Here is a 27,019-nt window from a genome sequence, read left to right as displayed (position 1 = left end):
TGGGTCAGGGCCCCCTACAATTACAACACCATCAAATTTCAGATTTAAATATCTGAAATCATGAAATTTATGATTTTAAAACTCTTATGACTGTGAAATTGACCAAAATGGACCATGAATTTGGTAGGGCCCTAACTATAGAATCCCCCAAAATTACTCATCAGCTAATTGAAAATGCATGTATTATTATAATATAGATGCTTCACTTATGACTGAAGAAATAAATAATAATGCCAACAACAGTCTTTTAGGGAAAGAATCCACAGAAGCAGTAGAGTAGAGAGTGTTTTTTTTTTAATGAAACTTGTATATTAACATTAAAAATGCATAGAGGAATAAAATTCAAGGTAAAAATAAAAATTCTAGGAAATAAACAGTCTTCCTATCAAAGAGCTGGAAGTCTGTCTGATCAGCAGGTCTGTGACTAACTAGTGAACGACGTGTATTTTGTTTGGGTAAATCCAATCAAGCTGCCCGATTCTTCAGGTAAACTGATTTGATTTTTACAAGCCAGAATTTCTGGCGCCTGAGAAAGGCTGTTTGTTTGGTTTCAGCTCACTCAGTGGGGAGAGGGACAGTGATTTAAGTTGCAAGACCACGGTACGTTACTCCTGAGTAACTGACAATTGCTGCTTAGTTGTGTCTAAGATAAAGCTGGTGTGGTTACTGAATTGAGCTGCCAGCCTTCTTCCGCCCTCCCATCCCCTCCGCTCCCTCAGTGCAGACTGAAGGTCACTGGTAGGGTTGTGGCAGAAGTATGCAGTGCAGCTGCCTGCACCAAACCTGGTAGGTGAATTAATAGAAGGCTTCAGCTTCTGTCACTGCCAAATCTATAACCTTCACAAGAACAAACATGCACAAAGAGACTAGACAGCAGCATTACAGCAACATCTATCCAAAAGATACCAAGTAAGTTTGAGAAAGGTCTCTGTCACTTTCCAGTTCACCAAATAAACACAGGCTGATTATTTAACTTCCCATCTAGTCCATTCAACTCCAGTTTTTAACCTTTCCCTTAGCCACCTACCCTTTTGTTCGTAGCCAGTTAACACAGCACCTCAAGGCCAGCTGGGAGTCAGCAAAAGAAATATAGCCAGCTAGTACTGTTCTCCTTGGAGACGGAATGCATGACCTCTGGGACTCAGCTGAATGCAAGATCCACCAAGCCCAGGTTTAAGTCCTCCCTTGTTCATGGTTCAAAGCACGGGCACCTGTTTTGCATAGAACTGAAAAATTTTATGTGAATAAATGATCACGATAGTAAGGAACATAGAGTGGAAAAGGGAGTAAAACCCAGTAAAAAGTTTGTCTAAAACATAGTAAAAAGAAAAGGAGTACTTGTGGCACCTTAGAGACTAACCAATTTATTTGAGCATAAACTTATGCTCAAATAAATTGGTTAGTCTCTAAGGTGCCACAAGTACTCCTTTTTGCGAATACAGACTAACACGGCTGTAACTCTGAAACCTAAAACATAGTGTGTCTTTTAAGAGGGACGCTTGTGTTGACCTGTGAGCATTAAAATAAATGGAAGCAAGGAGATTAATAATGAAGTAACCCAAGGAAATCAGCCAGCATAGCTTTCCTCCTGTCCATTCAGACTGATGTCCACTTTTCAGCTCATATTTCTGGGCTTGAGTTCTGCTGGTTGATGGATTTTAACTACTACACTGGTATCTTTTTTTAAATACGTGCAAGGTTTTAGTGAGTGGAAATACCCATCTTATGAGTCCAAATATGTGAAGATAGTTTTAATTTGATTCTGTGGACAGATGCTATTTCCATTTCGTTCCTCTTGAAAAGAAGGCAGATACTTAGTTATATCATTGTCAGCAACAAACAATAGTAAAATGTCTCAAAATTTTTGGCTTTACAGCATTTTTGTAGTGCCATATAGTTTTTTTTTTAAGTATGACACTTTCTAATCCATTATACTCACGATTCTATTTTAAAGAGTTATGTTAACAAGGGCTCTGCCTTGTATACTGAACACTCTGGCTGCAATGTCAAAAAAGCATTTATGAACATGCTTAACTTTAAGCATATGAATAGTCCCATTGAAATAAGTGACTCAAGCATGTGCTTAATTGTAAGCATGTGAGTAAAGTGCTTTACTGGACTGAGCTGTAACACCATAGAGTCTCATTCTGAGTTTTTCAGATTTTTTTTTTTCCCCAGACAAAACAATTCAGCAAAAACAACATGAATTTGCAAAAATGTTTTAGTGTCTGCATTTTTCACACCAAAAAGCTTTGGTCAAAAAATGTCACCCACCTCTATTCACTCCTCACTTTAGTCTGAACTACCCATGTTTGATGATCTTCCAGGTAGCCTGCAAAACACATCTGTTCCACAGGGTTTTTGGAAGAGGCCAAGGCTAGGCTTCTCAGAATGATAAAGGGGCAGAAAGGAATTTTTGTAGGTGGCTGAGTTCCTGTTGAAAGATGTTGCTTAATTATCATATTATTAATGGTGTGTTTGGATGACTAGACACTTGGATAGGAGCCTTTTTAGTTATTTAAATCTAAATAAATAAATAATTGAGTTTCATTTTCATATAGCTTACGTGATGGGCACTATAGAAAAGCCTAAGAAGGATGGATAAATAGCTTGTGTGATAGATAGATAGTATGCTAATTGATTTTGTCCCATGTTATATTTATATAATTTATTGTTTAGCTGCATCTGTATTGAAATATTAAATATATTTTTAAATCAACAATCAAACCTGAATTCCATTATTATTCAGAGCATACAAATGCATGAAACAGCTGCATTCTACACATTACAAATATTGCACTGTATGTAATTACACTCATACTAATTGCACATTCTGGTACGTTATGCGGTATTGATGCTTGAAGTTATGAAATAGTTCAAAGATCAAAGGTCATATGGTCAGAGATCTTCCAATAAAGTTCCTGGTTTATGAATTTATGATCATGCTCTAAGTTTAACCTCTCCCTGATATAGAAATAACTACATAATAATTACCCTATAATCCCATGGCAATTACAGCATTATTGCATGGTTATATGAGCCCTGAAAAATAAAACAATGCTTTGAATCTTTTGTTTACCAGAAGCTGTCACTGAATATTCACATGTGAACGAGGAATGGGTGAAATTCTGGTCCCAATGAAGTCATTGGGGGTTTTGCTATTGACTTCAGTAAAGCCAGAATTTTTACCCCCTGGTTCTCCGTCCTGCTTAATTAATGAGTTTTGCAGGTGATGGAAACTCAAAAGAATATTTTTCATACCCATCTTCAAAGGATCAGAATCCAGGAGAGAATGATTATTTGGCTATCCAGAAAGCTTAGCAAGAGAATGAAGCGGAAGGCAGCTTTCTTGCCATTCCCCCTTTCAGAAGAGAGAGCAAGTAACTCTGATGAGGAGCCAGGAGGAGACAATGATGTGGTTATCCAGAGGGATTCTTTCTATTACTTGAAAAGTCAGAAAGCAGATTCAGAGGTACAGGTAGATGTGCTCAAGAAGATCAATGAATATGAGTGGTTCATTGATGTCATATGATAGGTTTTAGACTTCGAGTCAGATGCGTAAGTAGTGACAGCAGAGGAGGATGATAAAGAGCAGCTGTGCATGTTGTAGGATGAGTACATTGGAGGCATAGTGCTGGAAAAACAGGATTTCATGAAGTACAGTAATTGTGAAAAGGGTGGAGGAGATATGGTAAAGCAGTGAATGAAATAATGATGGCCAATGAGGTTTGTGACTGCAGATGTCAGTGTGGGTGGGCCTGAGAACAGAACACAGAGCTATAATGATAGAGGAAGCTGTGGAGCCACATATGGTATGAATATAGAAGGTACTAATGTCAGAATACTACTAGTAGTAAAAGACTCAATGGGCACCTGGGCAGCCATTTCTGTAAAAGAACCAAGCTCACTGGATCACAAGCAGTATTCCATATACTTGCATGTACTTTTGATAAATCCCACTCCTGATACTATAAATACCCATCATGCACAATTACAAAAGGTTGATCTCATTTCTCTAACACCAATCTGTTACCCTTCTTCAGGAACAGCTTTAACATTTCCACCTGGAACATCACTGATGGGTTTAGAGAACTAGGCCTTTTTTTTTTTTTTAAATAGAAATGTACCATAATGTACCTACTGATAATGTATGGTATTGAAGCTGCAGATAAAAGTAACAGAAATATTCTAATTGGCAGAGTAGAGCTAGTTTGGAGAGAAGATAAGTTAGCGACAATAAAAGTATCCAGAGATTCCTAAACACTGGCCTCCAGACACATCTAGAAAGATATAGACAGTATATCAGATATGTTTCACAGATATCATAGAATCATAGGACTGGATGGGACCTCGAGAGGACTGGATGGGACCTTCTAGTACAGTCCCCTGCACTCAAGGCAGGCCTAAGTATTATCTAGACCATCCATTCCAACCAGTTATGCACTTACCTTATAGTAGCTCTATCTAGGTTGCATTTCCCTGGTTTGTTTATGAGAGGGTCATGTGAAACAATATCAAAAGCCTTACTAAAGTCAAGCTATACCACAGCTACTGCTTCTCCCTAGCCACAAGGCTTTTTAACATGTCAAGGAAAGCTATTAGGTTGGTTTGATATGATTTGTTTTTGACAAATCCATGCTGACTGTAACTTATCACCTTATTATCTTCTAGGTGTCTGAAAATTGATTGCTTAATTATTTACTCCATTATCTTTGCAGGTACTGAAGTTAAGCCGACCGGTCTGTAATTCCCTATGTTGTCCTTATTCCCTTTTGCATAGATTGGCACTATATTTGCCCTTTTCCACTCCTCTGGAATCTCACCCATCTTCTATGACTTTTTGAAGCTAATGGCTCAGATATCTGCTCAGTCAACTCTTGACGCTAGGTGCCGAGGACTCATGTTAAGGAGAAGTGATGTCTTCATCAATTGAGATAAACACCATAAAGAAACTAAAGTGCTAATACATTTCTAGAATTAGGAAACTTGTTTTTTCCACACATGGCCTGTTTTGTAGATCTCACTGAGACTATAAAATCAAGCTAAATCTGAAATCTCTAAGGATTCTACTGTAACTTACTGCTAATTAAGGTTGCATTAGAAAGTTCAATTTGTATTATATATTGTATTAATTGACACATAATGTATAATACTATAAGGAAAGACCGTATTTTAAGACATAAGAATAAGAGAGCAGATATAATGTTGAGCTTTCAACCTGAACTCTGACTTCTGAGTTCATGCTTTCTTAGTGTTAATGTTGCATTGACCCTAGGTTTCTTTACATTAAATAGGGTGGATGGTTTAGAAATCTGTAACAGGAACTTGTTCAAAGGCTAGTTAGGCAAGAAAATTATATGTGCGGTATCAAATATAAGAGAATGTATCATGGAACAATGTAAGATTCCTCAAATATAGCCACAGTATAGAAATCAACAAGAGAAAGCAGAAATCCAGTGAATAATGTTAGTTGAATTTGGAGACAGATTATAAAGAAGTGACATTGTTCATAAGTCCTTTGGCTTCTGTCTTCAACAAAGGAAAACAGGATAGAGATTTGCTTAAGATAGGGGTCATATTTCTGGTACAGTAGAGAAGAAAGCAGTGTAACTATGAAAATATCTGTGAAAGGCTATGCTAATTTTACGGGAATGAACAACTCAAGTCCAGAAAATGAGTATAGGAATTATGTCCCAAATGCTATTAGCAGTTCTTAGATTCCCAGTGATTCAAAATTTAGTCATTAGTAAGAAACAAAAAAATACAATAAAAACAGACTGTTCAAGAGAAGAGTCACAAAATATGTTTTGTATTATGTATGTTTTCAGCTATAATTGTATTTGTGTGAACAGTTGTCCTGAAATTATGAAAGGATTTGAACATTGTAAACTGTACAAATTGCTAAAGGGTTCAAAAGCCAGGGGACTAATGTAAAAATTAGGAAATTAAGACTAATCAGGGTATTCAGGCAGAACTATTGTATTTCATTCAAAGTGCAGTAAACATATGGATTAAACCGCCAATAAGACCACTGGGGCAAAGAGTGTGGTTTGTGTTCAGGAAAAAGGGCTGTTGGTTTTCTCTCCTATTCAAAGGACTGACCGATTTGCCAGGGAGAGTTGTTTTGATGTGGCGTTCGATTGGTCATACCTTAATGGATGTACTGTCAAGCCATTTGATTTATTTTAAAGAAAAATCAAGGCAGTTATTTTCTGTATTTACTAAAGCCTGTAAAATTCAAGTGGGAGCTGTAAGGTTTATATACTCTAAGTGGAAACACTTTAAAAGAAATGTTTAACTTCAAAGTAATAAGAACAGGCTAGATTCTCAGCTACTACCAAGGAGCATTCAGGCTCTGATTCACTAAAGCATATGCTTATCTTTAAGCAAGTGCATAGTTCCATTGATTTCAATGGCCTACTCACCTGCTTAATGTTAAGCGTTATGTTTGTGCAATTTACTGAATCGGGAGTTTAGCCCATTTGCAGGGGTTGTGATTTTAAGATACCTTGGCATTCCCCTCTAATCTGGGACCGTCTTCATCGCAGTCTTATCCCTATTATAAATTATAACCAGATGGATGCACTGCTCTATTTCACGTAAACTGCCAACCGCCCGCAGGAGCAACTGGAGATTAGAGAGGGGATATGGCAAATCTGGTCACAGCTCCTTTTCCCCATCTATGCCTGTTCTGCTAGTGACTAGGTCGAGCTACTCCCTGGGGATTCTCCTGTGCTGCGGGGTATCTTCCACTGACTGGATAAACTGGCTTTAGCACATCTTTGTTCAGATAGAGCAGTGCAAAACTACCGTAGTGTAATGGAGATATGGGCCCAATAGCATCATACAGAATATGAAAAAGAACTTAACAAAGAAGAGGAGATTCTTAGTTGGCTCTCAAACAGCTGTAATTTGTGTACATGCAGTTTTGCACCCATAATAATTGATGGTGCGGCTATTAGGCCTACATCTAATTGAGATTTGTGGGCACAGACAGGCAGTCACCTAACTACTGGTGTTTCACTCCTGCAATTAATTGTGGGTGCAAAATGTGGCTGTAGTTATTTGCAGGCACAAATTGACCCCCCACAAAAACAGGCCAAGTGCCGAAAAAGCTGGCCATTTATCTTCAATGATGTGTTTTGAAAGAATTTTCACTTCGTCTTTTGCTTCCCTGGTAATATTTGTATTTTCCTCTGCTGAAGATGCTGTCTCAGCCTTTCATCAAAACCTGTAGAATTACTCACATTGTTCATTAATAGCTTGAGAGTTTGTGTACTTGCATTCCTCACTAACTCTAACTGCTAGGGTGTTGACTCTTATGCCATCAGATTCTCTGCTCTGTTGCCCCATTAAACAAAGTATTACTGTCTTTGACTTAGACTATAGCAGATTTCATCCCATTTAGTAAAGAGGCTATCTAGGACTGACCTAGCTGGGATAGATTTCCTTTCAAAAAATCCTCCTGAATATGAGATATTAATTGTGCCAGGAATTAAGGATTAAACAGTCATGGCTTCAGGTTACTAATGGGAACTGAAATCAGGATTAGGAAGGAAGCGGGGCCATGCCCTTGCAATGCTATTACCCCAGTTCCTGAATGTAAAAGCCTTAGAAACTCATCCTTGGTGACCAATAAAAACTAGTCTAGAGTAGGTTTAGTGAGGAGGATTCATAATTGTGCTACCGGGCTTCGGACATCTTTCAAACTAAAATTTCACTTTACACTAAGGGGTCAAATGCTGCCCTGATTTATACCCTTTGCAATTTTTATCACAGGGTGTAAGTTATGGTGTTTGCACGGGGCATATTTCACGCCAGAACCAGGTCCCTTGTTTGTGAGGAGAACATAATTCAACATGGGAGTTTAATTCCCCCTGGGCAGAGGGCCAGCAAAGGGGCCACCCATGACTTCAGTCTCACGCAAGACCTCAAAATAAGACATTTGTTGGACTCAAAGACTGCATGGCCCTTGTGCTTGCCCATGGTATTTTACTCTTATGTGGGGAGGAAGCCAGATGTGTCTGCCTCAGTCAGAGCTCTCCTGTAGCAATCCTACCAAGTGGGATGGGTATCAGCTTCAGGATGATATCAAGTACGCCAGCTCTTGGAGGGAGGCTTGATCAATCATGTCAGTTTCGGTATTTGTAATATGTCTATTGCCATTGACTTGCCCCTGTGCATGAGTCCGGAAGGACAAAGAAGAGAACAACAGGAGGAAAAAATTCTATAGCTCAAAGTTATTACATGGTAGCAGATACTTGCTAACCAATTATACCCAAGATTTACCGGTAGCTAAATTACTTTTGTTTTATAAATAGAACCAGAATCAAATATTATAGACCAAGAGCAAAACATCCTAGCATTTAATATAGCAAAAGACAAAGTAAGGTAATGGACCCTAAATGTTAATGGGTGTAAAGATTTAGACTTTAATTGTATTTTTAAGTCATCTTATTTTATGGAGCTTTTTGCACATGGAAATCAACAATGTGTGACAACACTATACTTAGTAGTAGAAGGGTTGGCTTGTAGGAAACCTGTAATTATAGGCAAGATCAGTTTACTACTTATAAATCCTCAAAGACATTTTAATTGAAATGAGCAGTGGACTTTACCTGACCTTCTCTGTATGTGAGACCTTCATACCAAATTAAGTTAGAGAGTTGCGTTAACAGGAAGATTTCTGTTTGTAAAACCAGTTAACAAACATTATTAGTTTTGTTTTGTTTTTTTTTTAAGTTTTATGCAGGTAAAAACATCAAATTCTGAAACATGAAATGGTGTCTGATAAAATCATCAGATAACTTAATATGAGACTTACTGAAATGGTCTCAGATATAATCCTACTATAGGGTGGCATCTCAGTTTGGCTTTTTAGGATACTTTCCCATAGTATACATAGAAATATTGCAATACTTCCTAGAAACTGATTACTGTGATCACAAGATGTCTCTTACCGTTTGTGGTACTGCTTCAAGATATATAAGCTAGGTTATAGTTATAGATGAATCTAGCTCATATTACATTCAGAAAAATAAATGTGCACTAAAAGTAATTAAAGCATGTTGCTTCATGAATAATACACCATTTTACTTTCTATTTGCTGAGTATAATGAGACAAGCTACTAAATTGACAATGAATGCTCTATTATGTGATTGCCAACTGTTTTATAAGATATTGAACATATTCATTTATTCTATCATCATGTGCATTATCAAGCTATTGCTTTTTAATAAATTAATTTCCCGTTATGTCTCTAGAGTCTTTGTTTGAAATCTGGCTGAAGGCATAATTGAAATTAATTTTGTGGTACAAGCTTAACTACTAGTGCTTGGTGGCTTACAAATAACAAGCCACATTTGGCAGCCCTTGCAGGACAAAATTTGGCTCAGTGGCATGAGTATGAAAATCGTCTCGCCCAGAGGGCAGATGTGACACTAGAGCAGTGTGAACAATGTCAGCCCGTTCTGCATTGGAAACAGAGCAAGTGCGTCTTGAGATGGGGGGGGTGGGGGGGTTACTCTCCTAACAAATTCATTTGGCTGTAAATAAAAAGGATGCCCTTTAATAGCTTTCTGCCAGAAATATTTGCCCCTGAAAATATGGAACTCTGGCAGCTCTTGTTTATCACAACCTGTCATTGTTTGTCATGCCTTCCCCCACTAACACGCTGTAAATTGACCCTTTAATTGTTTAGCAGCCTAAACATGGTGACACCATTCATTGACTGTAAGGCAGCACTTAATCCCTGGTTGGGTGATAGTGTCATTAGGAAAGTAATGTGATTGTGGTGGGAATCTCGGAGTTTGGCTGTGAGCTGTATTAGAACAGAAGATTATCTCTGAGCCTTCAGTTAAGACTGAAACAACACACGATGTCCATATAACATTGATGCCGCAGAGCTATTTTGCTAGATAGTAAACAACTTCTAATTGCAAGTGTTGACAGGACTCACTGTGCTATAACTAACCTTGCTGCAATGTTATTATTTCTGAAAGGAGACTTTCTCTGTATTTTTAACAATAAGTCTGACAGGTGTCATATTAAAAACAGTACTTAATTCTAATGCAACTATTCCCCCCCCCCTTTTCATTTTTGTGCCTCTGTAATGCATGAATTTCTACTGCTCAGAAAGCTTAAAGGAGCATCTTTGCTGAAAGGAAAATACCTCTAGTTTGTCTGCAGGCTAGGTGCACCAGGAATGGTCATAGTATCATTTTCTTTTCTCTTCTCTGCCCAAGGCAAGCTGGCTTTAACCCTAGGTGGAAGAGAAAGATAAAGTCTTCTCTAAGATGAGAGGTAATGCTATGCCATTGAAGGCAAACTTCAGGCTTCTTTTGAGCATTCACCACCGTTCTATTCCAGAGTGCTGACCGTTGTCCACGAGAGACTGAGCTCAGCCGGGTCACTTAGAAGTTTATACTTTGGATTTAAGTCAAAATGCTAAAATACCTGGTGTTAAATCACTGCTAACTCTGCACTCTGCAGGCAATTCCTGGCAGAGTCTGCATTGTAAAATCCAATATTCACAAGATGTGGAGCTTTTATTGGGGGTGCTAAAGGGCTTTGGGAGGCCATTTCTCCCCCAGTCGGTTGCGCATGATGCTTGTTTTCAGTCCTTCAGCTATGTTCCATGGTATATTGGATGGAAGCCATTTAGACTTCAGCTTTCCAGAGGTAAAATGGAATGGACACACAGAGGAAGATGCACTACCCTTGTCTACAAAGACACCATCCAGGCGGCTCTGAGAAACTGCCATACATTTTAGGCAGGTGATACTTTTAACTCCTGAGCTGAGTTAAACCAGTCAATGAAACATACATGTCAGGGTCCGGAATGGCCTTAATTATGAAGGACACTGCCTCGCTGGCCATTTCTCCTCAATTCTTTGTGGCAAGCTGCTGCTCTGATATCTTACCAACCCCATTCATGAGAAAAGCAAACAGGGTTCTCCATAGCTGGTGACTCAAAATAGTAGCCCATGTCACATCAATGTGCTGGCTTTGTACACTGCAATATGGAGGGGAAGGGTGGCTTTGTGGTTGGACTAGATCTCACGAGCAAAATTCCTGCATCTGCCACCACCTTCTGATGTGACTTGGCTAAGTCACTTAGCGTCTGTGCCGCCTAGATAAAATAGGGATGATAATACTTCTTAACTACCACTTTTTGTCTGTCTTGTCTATAGATTGAAAGTTTCAGGAAAGGGATTCAAGAAGTCACCTAGTCCATCCCCCTGCACTGAAGTAGATATATAGCTGGCCTAAGCAAGCCAAATTCTGTAAAGGGGGATTAAGCTAGAGAAGGGCATAGGAATGGTGGGGAGGGTTGGGGATAAGGGCTGGGTGTGAGAATTGGATGTACTGAACAAAGCACCTAATTCAGGCCATGTTCACAGCCTCCTAAGCATAAAGTAACTGCTTATAAGATGCATAAGACTTCGAACCTAACACCAACAGCACAAAAGCAGTCAAAAAGTGCTAACTTTATCTCCAAGGCAATTGCAGATGTGTATAATTTCTATAGCTCTTTTATAAGATTACCAACTCATATTGTCAGACTTTTGTGTTTACTCCTTTCGAGTGGCTGATTTTCAGAGATTTTTAAAATTATTATTTTAATAAGCAACTGTCCAGCACATTGATGAGCCCTTTTTAATTAGGTAGTGAAGTTGTATGGGCAGTGTTCCATATAAAAGGTCTATAAAACACAGCAGAATTAATAAAATGACTGCCTCCCATTTCACTCAGAGTTGCCAAAGGGATCTGTACATCTTGTTTTAGCTAGATTTAGCCTGATCTTTGTTCTTTTAAGAGCGTACCAAAGCCACCCAACCACGCATTGATTAAAATCGCATTCCCCACTTAAAAATGGAGACCAATTGGTAAGAGGATACTGTGTTTTAATCAAGTTCTTTGCATAGAACAGAAAAAAAAACTTGCGAGGTGCCTTGTATTATATGTAAACACTGCTCATGTTGACAGCTACCTCTGGATGACTCCATCAGTACACACTTTATCTCCAGCTGTCCAAGTAATTTTCCCAGGATTTCTCCCCTCTTTTTCACTCCCCTCCCCACAGATGAATTAGAGCAACAAACGGTTTACATGCTGCACATCATTAGCTATCCTCCCTCACGACCCAGCAGATAACAACTGGGCTCTGTCATCAGGACATTCATAACACCTTGACACTTTTACAACTATTCTGCTCTCTCTGCCAGAGCAATCTTCTCTTTTAAAGCATGGGGCTAATTCATGAAATACCAGTTGGAAAGTACTCTGTAAAAGCAGCAAACCTTATTTTTGATGCTACAACCTGGAAAAAAGAGAAACTCAAGAAAAGTCATCCACTAAATCATGTGGTTAGCACTGTTAAAAACAGGGAGGTGCTGTACCTGGGAATAGGTTTCAGAGTAACAGCCATGTTAGTCTGTATTCGCAAAAAGAAAAGGAGTACTTGTGGCACCTTAGAGACTAACCAATTTATTTGAGCATGAGCTTTTGTGAGCTGTGGAAAGTATGCATCCGATGAAGTGAGCTGTAGCTCACGAAAGCTTATGCTCAAATAAATTGGTTAGTCTCTAAGGTGCCACAAGACTCCTTTTCTTTTTTTACCTGGGAATAAACACACTCTCTCTCCCAAAGAGATGCCTATATTTTCCTATTGATGCAACAATCTGTAGTGAAGGATTTCAGCAGGCATCTATCCGTCTGTCGTATTTTGAATATACCCATCACCATATAATCCAGGCATCCTAAGTCCTTGCCTTAAACACTGCCCTATATGAGGCTATCTGAAGTAATGCATGTGCACCCCAGCTGTGACTGAGTCAGCATATTCTAATGCTCTTAGCACTTCCATTCAGGCTCAGTGCTGTTCAACATGCTATTCCTTTGCCCACAGGGACAGGCCTAGGTTTTGTTGGCCCTTATGCAAAGAAATACATTGAGGGGGCTCATCCAGCTTTGTTCACGGTGGACACCAACCTCCCCTACCTGTGACTTTGTCCTCCCATAGTCTCTTAGCAAAGGTCTGCAGGCCAGGAGGCAAAAGGATGGAGACAATTCATTTTTTAGCTGATAAAGTCGGAAGAGAGGTGGTGAGTACATGTGTGTGCACGCGCATGGAGTGGATGGGACAAGGGTTAAAGTCCAGTTAGGACAGCTGTTTGAACAGTTATTTGGCAATGAGGTCAGGGCAATGCAATAAAAATATTTGAGAATTTAAAATTGTATATCAAGATTCTCACAACAGTGAGTGGACAGTGCCAAAGGCAGGCAGTGAGATGATGGTGCAGTGGGTCCCAAACCTAGATGAAAAGCTCAGTAACCGATAAGTCATAGGATGCCCACTGCCACTGGGATTCAACTCTGCAATATGCTGCATACTTCAGCTGTCTCCCTCCATTTTTACTGGGTAACATACTGGCTTTTGGTACCTTGGGATTTGATCTGGCTTTGTAGTCAAGCCAATGAGACACACAAAATGTGCAAAGGCTATTGAGGTGGCCAAGCCAAGTAAAGAGGAAGAGCCATAAAACCATTTGTCAAGTGGACCATAGATAGAGACACCAGAACCAGGTAGAGAATTTAATTCTGCTGCAATTCTAATTCTAGACTTGGACAGGACTATAGGGTGGTTAGGTGTAGGGATGATGTTCTGCTCACAATGATGGGTAGCTACATGCAGCGTGAGGCCCATTTGAATGTTCATTTGGCATAGATCTAAAGACCACTACTTTTCATTTCTCCTCCTAGCCTGTCGCATAGTGCTGTCAAACAGCTGCCACATCCCATCCCAAAGGTGGCTGAACTTCAGAAGCAGATGAAGTCAATCCTATTCATAAAACACTTTGGGATGGAAACCACTACAAAAATGTACCTACTGGTATTTATTATTAACAAGTACTACTGTAGCATTCCTAATCTGTTTTACAATCTCAGAACTCCATGACTCCAAGAGGTGTTCTAATAAGGCATCATGTCCTCAGCTTTCACTGTAGCTTGGGAACCCTGACTAAAAAAAATACATACCAAGCCAGAAACATACTTAAATTGAAGTAAAATACATACAACAGACCTGGAATGAAAAAGGTCAGGTTTTTTAACAGTGCTTGATTAGAAACTGCAGAGAGTTGTGCCATGAATCCTGGCAAAGATTATTATTTATGGTCCATTTTTTGGTTTAAAAAACATACATATGGAGAAATAACGATTGTGGTGTAAATTCAAGATGGTGTGGAAGATCTATGCACACTGTGAAATGCTGATAGGCTGCCGTTGAAATTATGACAATGTAATCCTATAGAATGTTGACAAGACAAATACAGAGCATGACATGTACAAGCAATTTTTTCCCAGCCAGATATAATTATCAGTGCTAAAGCCACAGGTGATACCAAAGGACAAAAGAAGATCAGTCTAGACTTTCTCACTTACAGGATATTGATCATTCTGATGGTAAACTAGTTAGTATAAGTGTGCTTGGCTTGAAAGGTCATGAGCTTAACCCCCTGACAAAGAGTTATTCAACCTTGACTTGTCAAATTATTGTAGTGTTGCTGGAAGGATATTGTCTAATACAATCGCTTACCTGGCCTCAGGAGAGATTAAATGTGTCTTCTGTCCCATAAAAAAAAAAAGCTAAGCAAACTAAGACATTGTTGACACTGGAGAACCACTTATGTGTTGGTTCCTGGTACTTACATGCTTTGAGTTGCAGGTAGGTTTCAGGTGTACCACAGTAGTAATTCTTTCATCCCACTGGACATGGATGAAATCCTGGCTCCATTGATGGCAATGAGTGTGGTGATTAACTGCAATGTGGCCAAGATTTCGCCTGATCTCCGATGCACGCTTCCAGCCAGTCAGTTATCTGGTGTCAGAGGATGTTGCTTACTCACCTGCCTGAAGATGATCACAGCAACTGTAATCATCTATCGGCAGGTGAGTTATGTTCACATAAGAACATATTTTGCATGCTTAGCCATTTTGCCAATTACTTTTATCGGGGATGGGTAAGAACCTAAGAACTGCCATACTGAGTCAGACCAATGGTCCATCTAGCCCAGTATCCTGCTTCCAATAGTGGCTTGTGCCAAATGTTTCATGGGGCATGAACAAAACAGGGCAAGCATCAAGTGGGCCATCCTGTCATCCAGTCCCCACTTCTGGCATTCAGAGGTTTAGGGACACGCAGAGCATGGGGTTGCATCCCTGACCACCCTGGCTAATAGCCATTGGTAGACATATCCTTCATGAACTTATCTAATTCTTTTATGAATCCAGTTATAGTCTTGGCCTCATGACATCCCCTGGCAATGAGTTCCACTAGTTGACTGTGCATTGTGGGAAGAAGTACTTCCTCTTTTTTTGTCTTACACCTGCTGCCTATTAATTTCATAGGGTGACCCCCCCCAACTCGTGTGTTATATAAAGGGCTAATTAACACTTCCCTATTCACTTTCTCCACACCAGTCATTATTTTATAGACTTCTATCATATCACCACGTAGTCATCTCTTTTCTAAGATGAACAGTCACAATCTTTTTAATCTCTCCTCATAAAGAAGCTGTTCCATACCCCTAATCATTTTTGTTGCCCTTCTCTATAACTTTTCCCAGATCTAATATATTTTTGAGATGGGGTGACCAAAACTGCACACAGTATACCGGTGTGGGCACACCATGGATTTATATAGTGGCATTTTGATATTTATTGTCTTCTTATCAATCCATTTCCTAATGGTTCCTAGTAGTCTCTTTGAAAACATCTCCTCGGTGTGTAGCAGCAGGCAAAAAATGCAGAGAACTATCCAAGATGACGTGAAGATCTGTTTCTTGAATGGCAGCAGCTAGTTTAGTCCCCACCATTTTGTTTGTATAGTTGGGATTATGTTTTCCAATGCACATTACTTTGCACTAATCAGCATTGACTTTGGGCAACAAAACTCCAGATTAGAGACTCAGTTTTGTGAGATCATCACAGTCAGTTTTGGATTTAACTATCTTGAGTAATTTTATATTGTCTGCACCTTTACCACCTTTTCTAGATCATTTATGAATATGCAGAATAGCAGTGGTCCCAGTACAGATCCTTGGGATAACTCTGCTATTTATCTCTCTCCACTGTGAAAACTGACTATTTATTTCTACCCTTTGTTTCCTATCCTTTAATCAGCCATGAGAAGACCTTCAGGGGGAGGGACAGCTCAGTGGTTTGAGCATTGGCCTGTTAAACCCAGGGTTGTGAGTTCAATCCTTGATGGGACCATTTCGGGATCTGGGGCAAAAATTGGGGCTGGACTAGATGACCTCCTGAGGTCCCTTCTAATCCTGATATTCTATGATTCTATGATCCCAGAACTGCTTAAAGAGCCTTTGATATAGTACCTTGGCAAAGGCTTTCTGGAAGTCCAAGCACACTATATCCACTGGATCGTCCTTGTCCATATACTTGTTGAACCCCTAATAGAGTGATGAGGCCTGATATCCTACAAACGCTATATTGATTCTTCCCCAACATATCATGTGATTGAAAAGGGAAATGTTGACCTCAGAATGAAAGAATAGGAAAAAGATAGAACCGCATGTGAACAGTTCTTCACCATGGCGGTAGAAAGTGTTCCGGTTTATAGCCTCTTGGTTGCCCGCACATCAGAAAATAATAGCAAATAAATTGGTACATATTTATGAATACGTCTCAGAAACATTCTTTATCCCCTTTTATATGTGTTTTTATGGAGGTAAATGGAAAGTGACTATTAACACTACCAGGTGTTTGCAAAAAGCATGCTGGCTGTTTTCCAAAAGTATAAGTAACACCATCTATTTTTCTTTATTCAGTCCTTTTTTTGTTTTGCTGGCATAATACGAGTTAAGGTCTATAGAGTTTGCTTTTGTATTCGACCTAAGAGCACTTGTCTGCAAATATTACTCCCTAACAGATTGATTCCAGTGTTCATTACAATTAGTTAAGTATATATCAATTTCAGTAAATCATCTGGAAAAAAATATAACCTGGTCAATAAATAAAGCTGACTGCAACTGCACCAAAATTTATACCAGAATACAGTAAAATTTTCAAAGTCAATGGCTTAGAATTATCTATGCCATGAATCATTCATCAACATGGAGATCATGTTTTTAAAATGTTTGCTCCTTTTGAATGCCCCTTGCATCTTCTTTATGTGGTGCTAGCCAGCCTGTTTCTAAGTGTGCAGGGTTGGAAGGGACCTTGAGAGGTCATCAAGTCCAGTGTCCTGCGCTGATGCTCTGCCACTTGGGGCCAACAGAATGCCCTTTGCTTGAGGAAAAACAAAAAGGAAGTTTATTTTTACACAGGCTTGCTTTGCTCAGAAAACAGAGAGGAAAAAACTTCAATCTTTGACTAGGAAAAAATGTTGACATCCAAATTCTGGATACAGTAACATATTAGTGTCACTAAGCATTTGTTAACCATAGGCATAGGTGTCAGATGAACCTGTTCAGCAGAGTAAATGCATGGCAGTGCCTTCATACTGATGACAGATATAGCTATCTGTGAGATTAAAACAGGCTTTTCTCTCCAATGTGGACCACTACCAAGAGGTAAAACAGATATCCTTTGAAGGAAGGCAATCTTTCTGAGTACCAAATTCTCATAAAAGCATACAATATTTCAGCAGTGAAGAACGACAAGGTGTGCATTATTAGTTATTAATGTCTGCCTAAGTGGGAGTGTAAGGCCCAAGGCCTCAGGAAGAATATCAGTAATGTTTAATTACACCTCATAACTTACCCAAAAATGTCATCCTATGACACAGTGTTTCTCTGTTGTCTTAGATCTGTTAGTATTCTATTGGATTGCTCCTTTTTGCCAGGAACTAGAAAGCCAATGCAATTGTTAGGATAGCATGTGGCGGAAGCTACTTACTTTCTCTTCCCCTGATAAGTAGCTGTCCATTTTAATAATGGTTTTTACCCGCCCCCAAACTCAATTTTTCCCAATCTAAACCCATCTCCCTGAAAATTTTCAGGCATGATTTAATGTCAGGGTTTAATTTATGTGGAAAATTTGATGCAAACTGGACAAGGCATTTGGGAAATATGAAGCATAAAAAAAATGAGGTGATCTCACGTCTAAACTATTTTCTTCACGTTTGTTCTGGCCCACATAACTCCAGAATGACTTGCCCTAGAAACACCAAACTTACGGGCCTTGATGAGGACTGATACCTTCAAATAGTTTGTGGGGAAGGGGTAGAATTATTTACTTACTGAAAGCCGTTTCCATGTACTTTGTGGATTATGCAGGGTTTATAAATACTGCATGACCTCAATATGGAGTTCCTATACTGTGCATGGCCCTTTTGGGAATGGTCATGACATAGGTAGAGAACAACAAAGTGTCAGGCAAGAGAACCATCAGTTCTTCTGGGACCAGTCTGGGAAATGAAGGAAGGGAATGATATGGGGGCTGGAGAACTGGTCTGGGGATGAACCTGAGCTGGTCAAAATACCACTGGGAGAGTGTGGTTGCTGCCACACCCTTTGAAAAGGTGTACCATCTGGTTCCCCCATATGGGGCCTGCTCTCCTAGTTGGTGTAGAAGGCGGGCAATACCCCCATCTTCAGCTCCCATGTCTACAGCTGGTGCTAGGCTTGTTCTCAGGGAATGTAATCAGTGCCTGTATGTGGGCACAAAAAGGGGGAGCACCTCTAATGCCCTCTCTAGCCCTTGTGCAGTGCTGCAACATTTTAGTCTTCTATATTCTGGACTGGATTACACACAAGCTGAAAATAAAAGCACTCAAAACAAAGTGTATTATTATTATTGTTATTATTATTAAAATGGGCATTTAGTATGATGGAAAGGGACTAGGCTATTTATTTAGTGTGCTGTTAGGTTTTAACACCCATCCACCAGCTAATCAAACCTAAGCCACTTCATGAATCTAGAGGAGGAAACTCATAGAAGAGAGAACAATTATCAATAACATGAGTAATAATGGAGTGAACTAAGGTTCTATTTACAATCTTTATTTCTGTTTTGTTTATAGAAAAATGATGCTGGAATGCTGATGGCTTAAGACAACTTTTTGGCATGAAGACAGCTACAAAGCACAAAAAACAAAATATGAACTCAGAAAGAAACAAGAAAAAAAACAGCGTTTTCATGGCATCGACAAGAAGCTCTTTATTTTTCCTCAAGTTTTCTTTTCTAAAAAAATGGAACTAAAACATTTGCAGAAACAAGACAAACTTTCTCTTCAGGTGACAATATTCAAGCATGTTCTTTTACTAAATTTAAATTGAAAGAAAAAAAAACTTTGAACAGGATGCAGTATCAGGAGAACTGTGAACCTTGAAAGACAACAAAACAAACTCTTTAAAACTGTGAACCAAGAAATGGAAGGAACAACTTTTAAATCCCTGATTACACCCTGTGTGTTCTTAAGGAGACATCATCATCTTTTCCTAAAGCAACAATATTTAGGGAATGGTTTGCAACATACCTTTTATTATAATCTTTTAAGGAAAACCTGCATATTTAATAATTAGCAATGGAGTAAATCTGATTTTACCATTTCTGTTCAAATGTCTTTTTGCACCTTCCTTTTCTAGACAGCACAGTTATATTTGCAGCCAGCAGCCAAGGGCAGGGAAGCTTGCGTTCTTTATTACTATTAATTTTGTTTTTATTTGCCACACCCAATAAAAACTTAGTAGGGAAAAAAATAAGCAGCGCTATCATCTCCTGATCAGTGCATAAGGCCTAACAGCAAATAATTACCACAATATAGAGGAAATCCCATGTTATTTTGGGGCTATTCATGTAGCCATTAATCAAAGCATCAAAAAATATACTCTGCATTGCTCTTCTAAAATAACTCAAAAGATGCCTCATTGAATTATGCTTTGAACGGGCTATAACCAAAAGAAAGAGAACCAAGACTAACTAAAACCCAGAAAGCGATACTGTCCCTTTAACTCACAGTATTCCCCACTTCCCATTAGTACTTAGCATTTTTCACTATGTTCTGACTGATATTATTTCATTTAACACAAGCTAATCTGTATCTGAGGTATATGGAAACCCTTGAGATGATAAGATTGGAAAGGCTCCAGAGTTGGCAGTTTTCTAGTGTGCACATACTCTGTGTGTTTTGATCCTTGCAGAAGCTCCCTGTTATTTGGACTGCCTGCCAATTCGTTCTTGGATCAGTCTCTCACTTAGCTCCCATAAGGCTGCAGCCATCACTTCATTCTGGGCCTCTTGTGATGGCAAACAGCGACAGCAGTTGTTGAAGTACATTCCTCCCAGGCCTTCCAGCTCTGGAGCGGTGGCACAGTAGACAGTTGTGGCAGCTCCTTGTTGCTAGAATTGAAAAAAAGAAACAAACAAAAAAACATATTATAGTTCTAATTTTGACTCTGGTCCTATGAAGCCATGTGTCTTATTAAAATACCCATAAAAAGCATTGCAACTGACAGGTAACTCACAGCATGACAGTGTTAAGGGTATTGGATGGTAGTGTTAAAGACACTACATTACTATCTGGAAGCCAATTTGAATACACCTTGGTGACCCTGTTTCTTTTTTTGCACCTCTTAAAGCAAACTCAAAATACAGGGGTCCAAGGTCTATGCCATCTTTACTCAGACAAAACGTTCTGCAACTTCAGTGAGAATCTTGCCTGAATAGAACTTCAGGATCTGGCCAGCTGGGATTATGTGAAACAAACACAAAAATTTAAAAGCAACACACACACCATGTAAAACCTTCCTGATTTTCCTTTGGAACAAAAAAAAACCCTACTTACCAAACTACTTAATATCCACCACTTCCTAGTTTTGATAAGCAATCCAGACTGACGTATTTTATATCTTTAAAATCTCTTGTACAATATTAACCCGGACATTCCAATTAAGGCCTATCATGTAAAGTGCTAATGGGATCTGTGCCCAAACTGTCCATATATCTTTGGTCAACAATTTTACTGTGGCAGCTGTCACCACTGCTGTGTGAGAATGTTTATCTACTGCGCACAGAGAGTGTAGTTCTTAATTTGCAGAGATTCAATGCTATCCAGCGGTTTTGCCATCCTTCTAAGACCTACTTCTAGCGTCTTATAAATCACTAAGAAATATAACAAATAGATTAGAGCTGTGGAGGCAGCTTTTTTCATTATTATTCAAAAATCTAAGCTCCAATGAGGAAAATTGATCGCTTTGAATTTTTCTGATGGAAAGCGGAGGGATTAACAGTTGAGGCCGTAACTTTTTAGAGAGTGCGTGCGTGCCTGTGGTGGGATATTGCATCTTCAGGACTGGCAAAGCTGTGTCAGAAAAGCTGTAAAGAGGGCAAGAAACCACTTTGCTTTGCCAGCTATAATTAGGAATAATAGGATGGAGCTCATTGCGAAACACCTTGTGCGCAGCTCCAATTTAAAACCAATACAGTTTATCCAGGATCTGATGATTATTAATGTACATCATAGTCCTGTGCCATATGTGGCAACAAATTAAGAATCAGAATAGAGAGGCTATCGAGTATGATAACTAAAAGGTAACTAAAGAGAAAATAGATGTTACTGAAATGAGATTTGATAGGGGGCAAGAATGGGCTTCACTCTCTTTTCCTCCAAATTATTTTCTTCTCTCAGTTCCAATGATTATAACCATGGCATCTCACAACGCTGCTAATGGATCAGCCAGTGATGGAGTGGCAACCAAACCACATATTTAATGTTCTCATCTTTCAGTGGCAGCTTTGAGTCTGAACTGTCCTCGAGTTGGGTTTCTCCTTTGCTCTCAAATTATGTAGCATGGCAAAGAAAGGCATATTACATTTTTGTAGGGTCCATATTCTTCTCTCAAGATGGGAATAAGCTGAGAATGACGACTCAGAAATGGTCTGTTGGGACACCACCAATATTGGCTGGTGCAATGAGGAAAAATAAGATTATTTCTGGACAAAAGAGCCTTTTCAGGTTAAATTGCTAAATATTAAAATGATTTTATTAAACCAAATCATTTATTTGAGGAAACAATGCCTTTATAAATGTGTTTGGTAGAATCCAGTAGCAATAACACCTACCACAATGTAATATGGTTCTATAGCAATTACAATAAAAGTAATATAATTTACAGATAATTATAGGCTTTCTGTAGAGTTCCACAGCCTAAGTATTCTATCCAATTTCATAGAGTGGTTCAAAACACCCATAGAAAGTTATTGTTTTTGTATTCTATCCCATAGGATTTTTTCATAAGAGTAAAATAAAACGTATGTTTAACGCCAAAGACTAATTGCTATACTGTGGCTGAAAAGCAGCTTTCTAGCTAGCTCAGGCTAGATTTAATCAGAAGTGAGCTCATTCATAAAATGGAAGTTTTACTGTAGTTTATGATTTTTTAACTTCTGATGAACCAAACTCACTTTTTAACAAAATCTTCAGTAGTTAATAGGGGCCAAATATTCCATAATGTAACTGGTAGATACCAATTCAGGGTCTGGTCCTGTAAACCCGACAAAGCTAAGCTCCAGGTGAACACAACATGAGTGCTGGTGCACGGACATCTTTATTTAAAGTGAAGATAAAGGATGTGAAGCTGGAAGACTGCAATATTTTACCATTTAAAGCTTCCATTGTTTCTTACTATGTCAAGTGCTACTTCACCTACTTCCAAATGTTGTGCTCATTATGTGGGCTATTCTGGAGAAACGAGCACAGCAGCTTTATCGTCAAGAGAACAATACTTTTTTTTTGTCCTTAAGAAGGGAAGTTAAATCATATTTATCCCACAGAAGCAAACAATGTGGTGGGTGAAACTAATAATATTTAGCATTGACATCTTCAGAGCAACGCACTAACACTAAGTAATTAAAGCTCAGAAAATCCCTACAGGCACATCAGTATTACTGACCACATTTCAACAGGTCGGGAAACAGACACACACCCCAGGTTTACATTTAAACATCCGTGGCGGCTCATGTCAGCTGGCTTGGGCTATGGGGCTGTTTAATTATGGTGTAGATGTTTGGGCTCGGGCTGGAGCCTGGGCTCTGGGACCCACGGGGAGGCAGGAGCCCAAACATCTATATCGCAATTAAACAGAGCCATAGCCCGTGTCAGACGACATGGGCCAGCCATGGGCGTTTAATTGCAGTGTGGACATACTCACAGGGGCCTAGACCAAAGCTACAGAAGGAGCCAGTGTCAAAAAGGTGATTAGAACTAATGAGTTCCTGGCTCTTTGTCTTGTGCTCAGGCCATTAGACCATGCTGCCCTACTGAGTGCGAAGGCTTTGAGGGGACAAAGTATCCCTTTAAATCCAACTGGAACCCAAAGTGCTTTAGGAAGGGTTTATAATGGAGAGCCCTCAAAATGCCAACACAGCCACACATACTTAAACGGATTGGGAGAACACTTTTTTTCTCAGCAAACATTGTTTATCCTTCATCAGCACTGTCATTTGAGTGATACCTTTATATGGTAAACCATTATATGACAGTTTAATAACAAGTTTTAATTTTTTGCTCATCAGCTTTCCGGTTCACATATCATCAGCATAAGACAAAACAGGATGTCAGGGAATCTAATTAGTAAACAATTCCTTACTGCTGATACAAGATGAAACATTCTTAAATTGCTAAAAAGAGCACTTTAATCACCGATGAATGACTTCCAATGCCAAAGCGGTTTGTGCCATGTCAGTACATAATTTGAAACAGATTAAAGTACCATATAAAAGAATTAATGTTAACAACTCCATTAAAAAAGTCTTAAACAGTGAGCTTGTCAGTTGTCACAAACGTCCATGATCTATTGTGATTTAAAAAGAAAACTTATAAACAATGATAGAAGGTCTGGGCAACCAAAACACTTTTTTTTTTTTTTATCAGAAGACTGTCACTTGTATGTGGTGCTAATCACCAAAGCTGGGGGGGTCAACCATCTTTAACCTGTAACAAAAGTAGTGAGTTAGAATGATGAATACACAGGATAAAGAATTTCTGAGGAGTCCAGCTGAATCTTTAATCATGCCTGAATGCCATTTCCGATCCAGTCAAACATTTGAAAGCTGCCAGGCTAGTCCCATGCCATCAATCTTTATAGTGTATATAAAATTACCCAGGAATCTTGTTTTGGCTTAAGTTAAAGAGTGTCTTGGTAATAAGGGTTCATCATTCTCTTTCACAAATCATTTGTCAGATTTGCAGTACAATCTTAAACTACAGCAGGGTGGGATTTATAAAGCAGTTTCTGTTTGTTTATAGTTGAGCCTCAAAGATCTAAATTATCCATCCTTCCAAAATCCTTTGTTGGGATAAAAATGTTAAGTAGCTACGAGTTTGTAGGCATTTATTTGCTAACTGCTAGCTATCAATTTGTAGCTGATGGCACTGAATAAAATGAAAATCGAGTATCTTAATGGTAAAATAAACGGAGTTCTTGATAGACAGTATATGGTAAAAAAACCTCATTAATATATATAATGCACCCATTAGTATTCTAACTTACTATTTATGTTCCTGATAAGAAAACATAGTATACAGTTAATGTTTAGTTTTCAGATTTGTCTATTTTCAAGTGCATGTTTATTTTCTAAAATTAGAGACCTGTTCTGAAGCAGGTTTAAAAATGAAGCATATAAATAAAAGAAACAAAAGTTATAATGTACCCATATATTCATCAACCACAAATGAATAGGCACCATTCTAAACAGTATTAATGGCATACCAATAGAACTGAACATTGCAAAGCAATGGAGATTGAAAAAGATGTGATTTATTTTATGTAATGAACAATTAAGAGTAAGGGTTTGTATGCAAATATCCTAACGGCAAGTTTGACATAGTGCATTTTGAAAGGTGGTCACTGGAAACATGTGAATTCAAAATTATAAGAGAGGAAAATATTTGTGACAAGATCCAAATTCAAAGCAAGCAGCTCTGGTAAAATGAAAAGGCAAGTGCTTCCTTAAAACTATTCAAGCTTTCCTTGTTATTCATCTCAGGTCTATTAGGCAAAGCAAACACTTTTGAGATGCAAAAAACAGCAGATTAAAACAGCTGCATTGTGAACATGCTACCTAGATTGGAATAATTTATTATACAGCAGTGGAGAGATGAGGTAATAAGCACATATTCCACATCATGGAATAAATGGTACTTTTCACGCCCTTTCCGTGCCTCTGAATAACACACTTAAGATGGATCTTAAAGCCACTCTGGTAGATGGTGGAAACCCAATGTTTTGTAGTTTATCTGTTGGTATCTCTGCACTGGGTAATTACTGATTCCATAGGAAAGGTCTATTGTATAAGTCCTAGTTGGAAAACAACATGCAGGGAGATCGTCTCCCGAATGATCAACTTCACATTTTCTAAAGCGGACTCTAAAACTGCTCTTACAATTTTATACACATACAGCCATTTCTTCAGCTCGGGTAAATCAGTAGCTGAGAATGTAGCCAATCATTTCTTTACAACCCTGGTTCTGCACATGCAAACTAGGTCCAACTACATGATGTGCTCCTGGAAACATACATGCCAACCCAGACTGCCTGCCTGCACAAAAGCATGCTGCAGATGGTTGGGAATGTAATGTTTGAGATTGCAACTTGAAAGAAGAGGCTTTGGCTCCTGTTCTATAATAAAATTGGGCTCAAGTCACAAAATTTGAATCTAGATTTGAATTTCTAGTAACCCCAAAGTGAAGGATGTCCAGAACTTGGATTTTAGTTCATGTTCCTCTCAATATACATCCATTCCCTTCTCTAGTTACCACATTAAAAATGTTTAAAATAGTAAGTATGAATTGGTATTCATTTTGTATGATTCACATGTCTATGTGGGCATAGCCTAAAACAACCAATGGACATAGCAGCAGACGTCTCTATAAACATTAGCAATTATAAATCATTACTCCCCATCGGTAATTCATTCGGCCTTTAGGATTTCCCAGTGTCCTGAAGCACTTTTAGAAGCCAATCTTGAGAGTTTCTGAGTAGCATAAGCTGCTGTGGAAGCCAATGGGAAATGAGAGAACTCAGCCTAGGATCTTATTTGCTATATTTCACATTTTGTTACTAAGGACACCTTATTAGATGACAAGATTAATTAGCCTCCTGGGGTAAAAATCAAATCCAATCAAAATAAACTTTTAAGAATACTATTAAAAGTAATACATTTCTCTTTGAAATACATGTTGTTGCTGCCAAAGGGTAGTGGGTGTGGTGTTCAGATGGTTCTCTCTTGTACAATGCAGTGTACTGTTTTAATCTCATACATGGCATCATTATATCAGAACTGCTTACCTCTGTTTACAGTACTCCAACCCACAGCACTCCCCAAATGACACTGTTGGCCTGAGAATATATGTATTAATGTAAAATAAGCAAACAGGACTCCCGGGTTGTTTCTTCAATAGAGAAATGTGAAATAGAGACTTGGGTCAATATGGTAAATTGAAACCATATCTGTAATCAAAAAATGCCACTTCTGAACTGCCAGGTCTGACTGAATGACAAATAAGAATCACTTCACTCAAGGTGCGACCTATGCCCAACAGCCAGCAAGAAAACCTGACCCGAACTAGCTCTGTAATTACCACCTTTTCAAAGGTCTTATTGAACCACATCAAAATCAGAGAAATCGCTGCAATCTCTTTTTCCTCAGAAACCCTCCGTATCAACCAGAGTAGTCTCTTAAAAGACAGTACAATACTTAAACTAAAATCTAGAAGATTTGCTTATTTACTCTGATCCATTCCTTTTCAATTAATTCCCCAAAATATTTTACAACAAAGGCTCAAAATATAAAGGCTTCTGTACTTGCAAAATATTTCCTAGTTGGTTTCAAGGGGTAACTTTACACACAGTCGCTAAGACCTTTTCACACTTTACATATATTATAGCAGATAAATACTTTATATTCCCTGAGTAGGAAAACTGCAACAGTTCACAAAAGAGGATTTGTTTTCTACTGCTGAGGCATTAAGACTGAGTGATTATTTCAATGGTA

The 27,019-nt window shown here is 38.7% G+C and overlaps 1 protein-coding gene across 1 annotated transcript in view; it reads right to left on the bottom strand.

The window, feature by feature from the left end:
* Positions 1-19,062: 19,062 nt before the first annotated feature.
* Positions 19,063-27,019, bottom strand: part of WWOX (WW domain containing oxidoreductase) — a 681,681-nt gene continuing 673,724 nt past the window's right edge. The window contains exon 9 of the mRNA XM_077831295.1: positions 19,063-20,365. Within this exon, the coding sequence (XP_077687421.1) occupies positions 20,177-20,365 (189 nt within the window). The 3' untranslated portion in view covers positions 19,063-20,176. The remainder of the gene's footprint in view (positions 20,366-27,019) is intronic.

This window comes from Eretmochelys imbricata, chromosome 12 (assembly GCF_965152235.1).
Source record: "Eretmochelys imbricata isolate rEreImb1 chromosome 12, rEreImb1.hap1, whole genome shotgun sequence".
NCBI classification, from domain to species: Eukaryota; Metazoa; Chordata; order Testudines; family Cheloniidae; genus Eretmochelys; species Eretmochelys imbricata.
This window is presented reverse-complemented; position numbering and strand designations above follow the sequence as displayed.